At 38.5% G+C, this 11,858-nt stretch overlaps 2 protein-coding genes across 2 annotated transcripts; one reads left to right on the plus strand and one right to left on the minus strand.

The window, feature by feature from the left end:
* Nucleotides 1-207: 207 nt before the first annotated feature.
* Nucleotides 208-2,905, minus strand: LOC122346434 (probable proline--tRNA ligase, mitochondrial). The gene is made up of 3 exons (XM_043241046.1): nt 2,757-2,905; nt 1,934-2,520; nt 208-1,368 (listed from the first exon to the last, which is right to left on the minus strand). Exons 2-3 carry the CDS (start codon nt 2,492-2,494, stop codon nt 487-489), a joined length of 1,443 nt encoding a protein of 480 aa, XP_043096981.1. The 5' UTR covers nt 2,495-2,520; nt 2,757-2,905; the 3' UTR covers nt 208-486.
* Nucleotides 2,906-3,001: 96 nt separating this feature from the next.
* LOC122346435 (dynein axonemal intermediate chain 4-like) lies at nt 3,002-9,108 on the plus strand. The gene is made up of 17 exons (XM_043241047.1): nt 3,002-3,142; nt 3,356-3,521; nt 3,601-3,782; nt 3,900-4,009; nt 4,153-4,309; nt 4,468-4,607; nt 4,693-4,875; nt 5,639-5,824; nt 5,952-6,106; nt 6,197-6,283; nt 6,532-6,683; nt 7,218-7,375; nt 7,582-7,685; nt 7,779-7,877; nt 8,002-8,228; nt 8,345-8,498; nt 8,598-9,108. The coding sequence occupies exons 1-17, from the start codon at nt 3,093-3,095 to the stop codon at nt 8,673-8,675; spliced, it is 2,388 nt and encodes a 795-aa protein (XP_043096982.1). The 5' UTR covers nt 3,002-3,092; the 3' UTR covers nt 8,676-9,108.
* Nucleotides 9,109-11,858: the final 2,750 nt, after the last annotated feature.

Below are 11,858 nucleotides of genomic sequence, written 5' to 3' on the forward strand. Positions count from 1 at the left end.
AATAATTCCTGTTTTATGTGAGTTATAATGACATAACTCTTTCACATAAAAATGAACATTTCGCCCACAAAAATAAAGATGATGATGATGGAAATATTAGTAAAATGTGCTTTGAAAATGAATCATTTGTATTTTTTAAATACATGGCCATTTTTATTAAGTGTGCATATTACATGTATTAAACATATCTATTAGCATAAGTACCTTTTGAGCAGACTTTGCATTAAAGCATTTGGCAACAATTATCTTAACTTGTAGATAATATGTCATTACTGAAATCAGTTTTTCAGCTTTAAATTATACTTAGTGAAGCTTAGTGGGTCTAAAATGACAATAACAAATGACAAAATATAACAAAGAGGCACATTTTATTAACAATATTTCCTTGTTATAACATTACAGAGATTTCTACATCACATACATTTATTACAGACACAAACAATGCTTGAACACTTGTAAAATGTATGCAAAAATGTTCTAAAAATATTAGATAGTTTCAACTTTACTTAAAAGATCCACTAGCCCCTCTTTACTGAGAAACATGGTCTCTTCAGTCCGCTGACAAATCACCTCAAAGCTGGGCAGATCCTCCAGGGCTTTCTGTCCTACCACCACCACATATGGATACCCTAAAATCTTAGCATCCTTCAGCCGTTTACCAATGGTCATGTGAACCCTGTCATCCAGTACCACCTCTCCTCTCAAGTTAGTTAGGCTGTTTCCCAAGCTTTGAGCCAGTTCCTCAGACACTTGTGTGGCGTCATTTGCTTTGCTGCCCTTTTTAGGTGGCAGGACGCACACTTGATAGGGAGCGATCAACCCGGGCCAGCGAACAGCATCCTTGGATGACATCACCTCTATAGAAGCAGCGAGTATTCGAGTGACGCCAAGCCCGAAGCACCCCATCTCAGCCACTGCAGGCACATTGGACGCATTAATGAACATGGCCCTAAATGCCTGTGAGTATTTAGTGCCGAGGTAAAAAGTGTGGCCAACTTCGATGCCTTTGGATTCAGTCAGTGTGCCCGCTCGGCACTGTGAGCACTCAGTCTGCCCTGCTTCCATAGTTTCAATGTTGGCAGAGAAGCCACAGTTTCCACAAACAAGTAACTGGTCTTCGCCAATGTCGGCCGGCAGTTGAAACTCGTGGGAAAGCGTGCCTCCTATGTTGCCGGTGGCAGCCTGTACCTGCACCCAATTCAAGCCTAGTCGGTCAAATATCCGTCCATAAGACCGGCACACAGAGTGGTACGTATGAAGAGCCGCCTCTTCATTAACGTCAAATGAATACATGTCTTTCATGTAGAATTCCCGGCCACGTAGGAGCCCAAACTTTGGCTTCTGTTCATCACGGAACTTGCGTGTTACCTGCAACACATAACCATGTTAACGTACTTACATGAAGGCTCCTCTAAAACAGTAGTTAGGGCTTCACAGTAAGAATGACACTCTGGACAGTTGACAGAATTGTCATTGCCGCATTGTCACAAATGTTTACCCAGACACTCATAAATGTCTTCAAACGGCAAAAGACAGAAAATCACTTGCTCTGCTACTTTCATTAAGCTTACACTATTAATTTATTCAGTCAACTCCAATTTGTATCTTGGTTCTACATTATTTATTTATTGCTTTTTAATTTGTTCATGCTTTATTACAGATTTTTATTTGTTTTATTAGTTTTCACTAATTTTTTTGGAACTGAGAATTGTGACGTTTAATGGTATCTAAAATGTTGATGTCATAACTTTATTTATTAGAATACAAGGTTACATGGATAAAAAAAACAACAAATACAATTCTATTTATTCATTCATTCATTCTATTTATTTAAATGTAATTTAATTTTAGATTTTTTTTATTGCAAGTGACAATATTGTGCTAGACAAGTAAAAAATACGTAAATCTGAAAAAAATGCATCAGTGAAGATACCTGGTACAGAAGAAGTGGCAGCTTCTTGTAAGATATAGTCGTCTGGGAAGCAAAAAGCTCTGTGACTGCTTCTTCATGAGTCGGCCCGAGGCAATATTCAGCATTGTGCCGATCCAGTAACCTGAACATCTCTTTCCCCATAAGCTCCCAGCGGCCACTCTTCTTCCAAAGTTCTGCACTGCACAGTGCCGGCATGTCAACTTTCTGCCCACCGATTGCATGCATCTCTTCATCAATGAGCCGTACCAGCTTCTCCATGGACCTCAGAGCGACTGGTAAGTAATAGAAGCAGCCAGGGTTGGAGGGATAGATAAGCCCTGTCTGCAGCATCAGTCTATGGCTGCGGCAGGTCAGGTCTCCTCCCTCCTGACCCTCCCGGAGGTTGGACGGCTGGAAGAGGCGAGACACGAGCGGTGGTGGGACGGCTGGTTTTGAAGGGACAGAGACGAGGGGAGAGGTGTGGATGGCACATCTGATGTCGCTTCTTTTTACCGCTTTGAAGAGCTTCCCGGACAGAAGGGTTGGGACTTTGCGATACCAGTGAAGCATAAACACCTCCATTTTTTGACAGCTTTAATTCCGTACAACTTTTAATGAAGAAGCAAACAAAGAACAGCACGAATTTTTACATTAGCATGATTATTACACACAGAGCATGCGCCTGCGGAAAAACATTATGCAGAAATGAATGATATAGTCAAAACTCCAGCTTCAGAATTTGATACTTTTGCTCTGATTTACCTGCTGGCAATGTGACCGGCTAACTTAGAAGCGAAGACATGCACATTGTATCACAGAACAAACGACAAAATGTTAGGCTTACCCTGTTTTGAGGCCTGCTTATATCTACAAAATCGTGTCGGATCAGTTTGGCATAATCGATTGGAAACTAATGATGGTACATGAATAAAACTGAAATTCTCCATATGACAGGACGACCTTCTTCTTCTGGTAAATCGCGCAGCGCTCAAGCGCACCACAGCGCCGCCTGACGCATGGACGTCGAAAAAGCGCGCTCTCGTGGTCTAAGGGGAGGAGCCTGTTTCTATGGAAATGTCAAACAAGAAGCTTCAGCGCCGGTCTGTTGTCCTGCGTGTAACTTCAAACCATCAAGCTAACCGCTTCTATATTATTTTTCGTTTTTAAAAAAGTGTGAAACATGTCTAACACAACAGTCAAACAGAAGATAACCGCTCTGAAAGTCGCCAAGTAAGTTCATACATAACAAAAGAGCATGTGACTAAATCATAGGAAATGTTTGCAACTTTATATGAGTTTTAGACTAATATCTTAAGATTTATCATACTATCCTACTACTAAAGCCATTTTAAACCACATATTTAGTCATTTATGATTTATCATATTGACTTGAATTGGTTTGTTTACGTCTCTATTGGTTAAAGCAGGTTTTCTTTCTTCCAGGTCATCCAAAACACTGAACGTATCGTCTGGAGTATTTCGAGTGAATCAAAGCATCACGAAGACCATCAACCCCTCAGTCAGTGGGAAGAGCTTCAGCTCAGCAAGTGACAGTAAAGTTCTGGACAAGAGCTTGGCCCAAACACCAAAAACAATGTACAGGTATTGGGTGTTTTATTATGAATATGTATGTGATCATTTTTGTGCTAAGAAAAGGATTTCGTTCATTTTTGTACTTACGTCGCCAGGTGTTTGATGAACATGGGCAGGACGTCACTCCTCACCCATTATACAATCCAGATCCTGGGGTTTTACAACCTAAACATGGAAAAATATTTCCTGCACATGATACGTCATGGACTACCATGGCAGACTTTCCTTCTGTAGCCCTACAGACGACCAACGCAAGCTTCACTGGACCATTTACAAAGTAATTGTGGGAAAATGTCAAAATATTACTTCTTTGCAGCGCTTGAGTGAACACACGCAGAACTATCCCACCTTAGTTGCTATAGTAACAAAAAAGTGATCTCTGCTGTCATATCAGGTCTTTTTTCCGGAGCGTTTCAGCATCCAGATCAAGCCAGACGACAGAGTCAGTGACTGATGAAACTAAAGACTTGTTAGTGAAACCTGACTTGTCCAGCAGTCTTTCAGGTTTTTATTTCCTTGCACATCATTTTGCCAATTTCCTCATTCATCGTCTGATGAATTAACGTTCAAGTGTAGCGTTCCAGTACATTACACTTATTACACATGGTATTACACTCTGGTAATTTTGATGATTTTGCTCCATACAGATGTTCGGGCTTGTAGAGAGGAGGTGAAAAAGCAGGTCAGGGAGGACGTAATGGACAGGGTGATGGATTCTTACCTGACTGAGACGGAGACCATCTGGATGCTGGATATTCCTGCAGTGTCTGTATCGGCAGATTCAGAGGATGCGGAAGCAGTCAAGTGAGTCACAGTTATTATGATCTTTCACACTAATAAGATTTAGTTAATCGTGTAAACTTGACTTGTTGGCAGTTCAGTTTGTTAGAATGTATCTTGACTAGCTAAACACTTTTTCCATAGTACTAATCTGGCTGTGTCTTGTTCTTGCATTTTTAAAGGGAAAGAAACAATGCTTACACGGAGCTGTGCAAAAACAGACAGGGCAATGATATGTATGTGGAGCGATCGATGCAAACATTCAATGACGCACCAAAGACGAAGGAGGTCCAAAGCGATAGCATTACAATGGTAGACAAAGGTAAAATGTGTATTTACTGTACAATCTGCCCTTAAAATAAAAAGGACTTGATTAATTTAATTATGTTTTTAATATCTCTACTCAGCTGTCATGTCCACCCCCTGGGACATGTATGATTCATTCTGCAATAACGCTGATGTCAGTGAAAACACTGTGGTCTCCGCTGAAGGAAATAAGGCGTCTGTCCCAGACTCCTCCTCAATGAGTCACCTCCCGAACCCTAGCGGTCCTGACCAGAGCATGTCTGTGTTCAGCACCACTAGTACAGGTAATCTTTTTAGTAGTAGAGTAGAGTAGTGACTGGTGATGTGATCATATAATTATGCATAGTTAGGATAAGAAAAAAACAGCTTTGCATCCAGTCATACTGTATGCTATTATGCAAATTTCATTCAGTAGCTAAGCAAATAAAAATACATCAACATTGATGGTGTAAATTAATAACTCCTGATGGGTTATGGTACTGTGGATATATATATATATATATATATATATATATATATATATATATATATATATATATATATATATATATATATATATATATAATTGTGCTATTATAACACCACATTTTATCCTGGACCACAAAAGCAGTCATAAGTGTCAGGTTTTTTGAAATTATGATTTATACATCATCTGAAAGTTGAATAAATAACTTTCCAATGATGTACAGTTTGTTAGGATATAATAATTGGCTGAAATACCACTATCTGAAATTGAGGAATCTGAGAAAGCAGAAAAGTCTAAATATTGAGATTACCTTTAAAGTTTTTAGGAATGCATAATACTAATCAAAAATTAAGTGTCACTATATTCACAGCAGGAAATTGACAAAATCTCATAATGGAATTTGATATTTATTTAACGTACTAATGAGTTTCAGTATTTTTGGCCCTTACATCGTATAAACAAATAAACCCATGCTACTTATGACTGGTTCCATGGTCACATGTGTATGTATGCCATATAATTACTTCTTTCTTTTTCCCTTTGTTTCATATTTGACATTAATTTTCATCCTTTTAATCCAGTCAGTGGCTCAAGCACTCCTCTAGAAAAGATGACTTGTGTGCTTCCGGTGGAGGAAGAGCCAGGCCTCGAGCTGATCTTACAGTCAGACAAATTCAAGCAGGATCTGGCTGTGATGGAAAGAGCGGTTCTGGCTAACATCTTCCAGCCTAAGCTTGCTGCATACAGACAGCTGCCTGTAATAGAGGGTGATGTCTTTTGTATAGGCCTTTTCATCTTAGTTATGAAAAAATATCAGAACTTAAATGTGGCAGTTGTTTTCACTGAATTTAAATATTTTGATACAAACTGCTATGTTTCTGCTATGTTTAACAGACCCAGACTGTGCGCAGACACAGACAGAGGAGGAAAGCTGGACAGAGCCGTCTAAAAACTCCCTGAGCCCATTCCTTGAGTATCTCTGGGTCTTTAAGTGTGAACTCACCAAGGGACGAAACGTTAGCTGTATGACTTTGAACAAGAAAAACACGGTACTGTCTCTCTTACCAACACATTTCATTCACAATTTAGTTCATTCGTTTGTTTTAAATGTTCACTGAACAACATGTGATTCCCTGCAGGATCTTCTTGCTGTGGCATACGGACAGCTTGATTTCAAAGATCAGAAACCCGGACTTGTGTGCTGCTGGTCTTTGAAGAATCCCATGGTATGCCTCACACTTTAGGGCAAACATAAATATCAGATTCAGCCAGTGTTATTATATTAAGTATTTTATTTGTACAGATGCCTCAAGATTTGTTCATTTAAATGTAGCTGTTCATATTAATATATGTTTATCTACAGTGGCTCCCAAAACAATGTGGGCATGCACAATCCAATACTGTAATTTTTTTTTCTATTGGTATGCCGTAGTATTACGTGTTTCTGTGAACATTCTTTGTTCATATATTTCAGTGGCCTGACCGACTCTTTCATTGTGAGAGTGGAGTCACTGCACTGGATTTCTCAGCTTGTAATGCTCATCAGCTGGCGGTAGGAATGTATGATGGGACCATTGCCATCTATAATGTGCAGACCACAGAACAGACACCCATCATAGACAGCAGGTGGGGCTGTAAGCATGCCTTCTTTTGTAACTAAGGTTACAGGTTGTAACTTAGTTACAATTGGTTTCTCTAAATCATTAATTCCCAACTTTGCAGCCAAAAAACATTCAAAATTATGTGCATATTGGTACTATGTTGAAACTTAAAAAAAAAAACATACATATACATAAGCAAAAACAGTCAAGAATGCATATGGTGCATATAGAGTGTATGCATATCAAAACTGAATTTTTGAACAAATTCAGAAATATTAAAGACTTCGCCACTTTGTTAAGTTTCTTTAAAAGCTAGTATGACCAACTAGCAGTTAACCAAGGGGTTATGCCTCTCATTTTATGATATCCAAATTAGACCAATTTATGTAACACTTTAAAAACGATTATGAAAAATTTGACAAATTTGTAAGACCCTTTTATAACGGTCCACAGATCTTATCTTTATTTTTTAAGTGCTCACAATGAATTTAACAGTAGTGAAGACAACACAATATCAGGACACTGTTTGTGTACACAATGCTATGTCATCTTTTAACAGTGCCTGCGCCAATATGCACACGTGTCCGGTGTGGCAGCTCAGATGGGTTGATCATGACACAGGTCTGGCTGGAGAGGATAAAGGGGAAATGCTTATCTCTGTATCAGGGGATGGAAGAATCAGCAAATGGATCCACTACAAAGGCCTGGAATGTGTTGGTATGTTCAAATAGGAAAAAATGTGTTCTAATTGCCTTCTTATTTTTTAATTTAACACAAAACCAGAACACAAAAAACATTTCATATTTATATTAAGGAGCAAGGTTTTGTGCTCCATGGTTGTGTGGCAAATTTAGTTGCTTTTAATAGTCTCATTTCTGAATTTTGAGCCACGCGTTGCCTAACTTGTAATCTGTTTGAATTAGATCTGATGAAACTAAAGTCGTCTAACATGATGGCCAACAACCAGCAGTGGAACCCGAAGATTTTATCCCTGGCTCCAGGGCTGTGCTTCGATTTCCATCCTAATGTGAGGCCTACCTAGAAAATAGCAGTGCATCTCACATATGCACACATAATATAAGAAAGCTGCAAAAAATTAATTCATGCTGTTATTTTGCAGGATTCAAAGATCTACCTGGCCGGAACAGAGGAAGGATGTATTCACAAGTGTTCTTATTCATATAACGAGCAATTCTTGGAAACTTACAAAGCCCACACAGTAAGTAGAAATGCTTGTTTCATTTTTTCTTTTTAAAGAGCCTTATTGTTGCAAAATGGATTCCTCGTGCATCTTTAAACACTTACACTTATATTTTTCTTATTCGCTCTGTATCTTTCCCTAGGGTCCGGTATATAAGGTTGCGTGGTCACCATTCTGTCCTGACGTTTTCCTAAGCTGTTCTTCAGATTGGACTATTTATCTGTGGAGGCAGGAACTTCTGAACCCCGTGCTGGGTTTCACCTCGGATCAGACGGTCGTGTTTGATATCGTGTGGTCCCCTCACTGTGCTACCGTCTTTGGAGTTGCTCGTGAGGGCAAGGTGGAGATCTGGGACCTGAGAGCAAGCGTGTAAGATCTCGGCTCCTATTCAATAACATTTCTGTAGTTTTGAATGATAACAATCATTTTTGCCACTATCATTTCTATCCATTAACAGTGTACACTTGAATATGTTTATTTGACAGTCTGGACCCGACGATTGTGAGCGTGACCAATCCGGGAGTGAACCCGACGGCTCTCCTGTTCAGCCCTGAGACGGACTGTGTCCTGGCGGGGGACAGTGAAGGCCAGGTCTCTGTGTACAAGCTGAAGAACCTGCCTGCCGGAGACAGCACACAGGTCGAGCCTTATCTCTTCATTTCCACGATGTTCGGGTCTGTGCAGTACTGAAGTAACCCATTTACTCAAATGTCAAAATCGTTTCTATCCGTTGTGTAGGTGGAGGCGTTGGAGGATGTAATTCGGACCACACTGTCCAGTCAACACACATTAGGAAAGACTGACAGAGATGCATAGGAGGGTCAGGCTGTTTGTCTTTACCACTCCATCATCATAATTTATACTCTCTGGCAGACTGAGCGACTCCATTACAGCACACCGCCTGCTTGCGCTTCTTTGTAGGAATAAATATACTCTTACAAAAACAAATATACTCTTTTCAACATCATTTTGTAAATTATTTAATTATTTATATATTGTAAAAAAAAAGAATTTGGAGATAGCAGGCTTGTTGAATTACAAACTATCTATTCTGGAAACATTTTGGCATTCAGGAGTTGATCGGTAAATATTTTTAATACTGTATTGTCATACGATATTGTTTTGTTTTTCGTGAAAACCACAGACAGTAAGTGTTTGTTTTATGGTAATGGACGGACAGCTTTATTACCACTTGGCCGCCACACGTTACATCTTATCTACAACACGAAGACCACATCACACTTTTAGAAATGACTCATTACTGAACTGTTTTCTCTCTGAAAAATCTATCATATGAGCTTTTTAGTACAAATCAAACAATTTAGTGAAGAAGACGCAGCTCAGCTTATATAAGAGCTTTTAAAAGAACAGCTGTGACATTATGACAGGAAATGGATTCTGCTTGTTTACTAATGTATACGGGACTTTTAATCCATATGGCATATGGTCATTTATACATTTAAACGTTTTCCCAAATGAGTTTTTGCATTGGAGGACTCGTTTATATTACATTTTTAAATAAGAGACATTTGTAATATAATTTAATGTAATATAATATTCAGAGTTTCCTGTTTTTGGCGCTGAGACGCTGGTCTCTCACTTGCGGCTTTATATTACATTACATAATCTTCACTACCTTTTACAGTTTTAATTTAATATAGCATAATATGGTAAAAAAAAAAATGACATTTACAATGTTTTCTAAATTGAAATAAAATTTCATTTACAGACATTTGATATATAATATAATATAATATAAAACAATATTTACATCCGCTTTTACTTGTCTGTTAATAAAATCAACATATATTTTGAAGCAAATACGATATAATATAGTTCGATGCCGATTACATTGTTTTTGCTGAAAAACTTTTTGCTCGATATTCCTCCTTTATTATGTTTCCTTGTATTGACCACAGACTTTTATGTTATTTTGTCAGTAGAGATCATGCTGTTAATCATCTCGTGGGGCACATCAGCCATAAAACCATAATGGCTGGGATTATAGTCATATTGCTCATTTGCACTACTTCTTCTCGTAGACCAACTAGGTTTAAGGGAACAGAATTTGATGGTCACATCAGCAGATAGTGGACATCTGTTTTGCTCGGGGAGCAGCGTTGGTCTTTATGTGACTAGATTATCCATTCATTAGGGAGAACATCACTGCAATGAGACCATTAAACTGGAGATGTTAAGAGACAACAGCTTGTCCCTAAGGATGTAATTTCATTCCAGATTGGGGCAGTAAAGCACCTAAATACCTGCTGGCCTTTGTTTTCCGATCAAAGTTGTTTGACTTGAGGGGATCGAGTAAGTGTTGGGTGGGGTTTTGACAGAGCCATATAACATGCCGCCATAAATTGGGGTCACGTCTCATGGGCTAATCAGACGCTCGCAAGAACGTGGTTGGCAGAAGATCCAGAGGACCTTAGAGAGACTAAAGGAAAGCGTAAGGGCGGACGAGGAAGCCACTATGAGAGGTTTTCACTGCCCTGCTCTGCTGCTGTCGGTTCTGCTGCTGTGGGCTGTGTGTAGCGTGTCAGAAGTGCAGGCTGACGTGAAGATGGTCAAGCTGTGCGGCCGGGAGCTCATCCGAGCCGTCGTCTACACGTGCGGCGGATCCAGGTGGAGGAGGTTCAGAAGTCCGCAGGATATGGAAGGTCATTTTGATGATAGATTCATGCTTATTGTAATGAAAACGTCATACCGTGTCTTAATGCTGGTGTCGGTGTTGTAGAGCTAATCTAGATGTTTCTAGACTTATAAAATGTGCTACATAAAACGTCTTTCTATATAAAATTGTATTTATTTATTTTAACAATACGAATGCAATCGGTAGAATTTTTTTTTAATATGTTGTTCTGAAATAATAATTGTTGTATGTGCATGTGCGTATATTGGTTAAATCATATATTAATTCTACCAACAGCCCAGTCATCCTCTAGAAGTTCTGTTAGTTTTTTAAATAGTTCCATTCAATAATGGAATCTAGACTAAGAAGTTTAAAACCATTTTAAAAAGTGCAATTAAGATTATATGAAATGGAAAGAATTAAAAATACTGTATATATATATATATATATATATATATATATATATATATACAGTATATATATATTTTTTTTTTTTTTTGAAACATGACAAACCAGAATGTTATTTGTATGTCTGAGTGTGTATTTGTTTTCACTGTGTATTTGACATTTACATTTATATTTTTCTAAACAACTGTTCTGTACGTTTTTGCAAATGACCTTTACACATTTCCTGTCTTTCAATCCTGATGATATTTAACAGAGCACTCCTTTAATCGTATCAGTGAGAGAAAGTCTCCTCCAGTCAACAGAGAAACAACGTCTGCTCATTCCCATTAAACTGACACACGTTGAGTTAAAACTGAAAAAATCCTGTCATTTTCTCCCGCCATCAGACCATGCGTTTTAGACTTAGTAATATTAGTACAAATGTTAACTTTGTATTTTGTGTTTGTCATCGCACAGGGTTTTTAATGGAGATCTAAACAGTGCTGAGGATCTTAGCGAGAGTCTGGGATCTGACCTGGCCAGGCGAGACCTGGACAATGTTTGTTGTCAGTTTGGCTGCAAGAAAAGTGACCTCACGATGCTCTGCTGAGAAACGAACCTGTGTTTTTCTATTTGTCTCACCATGTTTTCTTCCACATCGAGTCCAAATGAATACGAACACTTCTCAAGTGTACTCTAAATGTACAGTCAGTTGTAATTTATTTAACAGCTTAATTTGCCAGTAGATGATGCTAATTTACATAAAAAGCATGTCTAATTTGGGATTAGATGATTCTGCTACACTTGTACTCTAAATGCACCACGAAAGAGGTTAAATATCAAGTCACCGACAGCAGTGAAACTGCATAATGTGGTGCTCAGCAGTGATCGTGCTTTGAAAGTGTTTAATTTTAACTTGTATTTTGCAAACTTTGTCAATAAACATTATTGCATATGCATCAAAGGTGTTTATTCTC

This window comes from Puntigrus tetrazona, chromosome 6, assembly GCF_018831695.1.
Source record: "Puntigrus tetrazona isolate hp1 chromosome 6, ASM1883169v1, whole genome shotgun sequence".
NCBI classification, from domain to species: domain Eukaryota; kingdom Metazoa; phylum Chordata; class Actinopteri; order Cypriniformes; family Cyprinidae; genus Puntigrus; species Puntigrus tetrazona.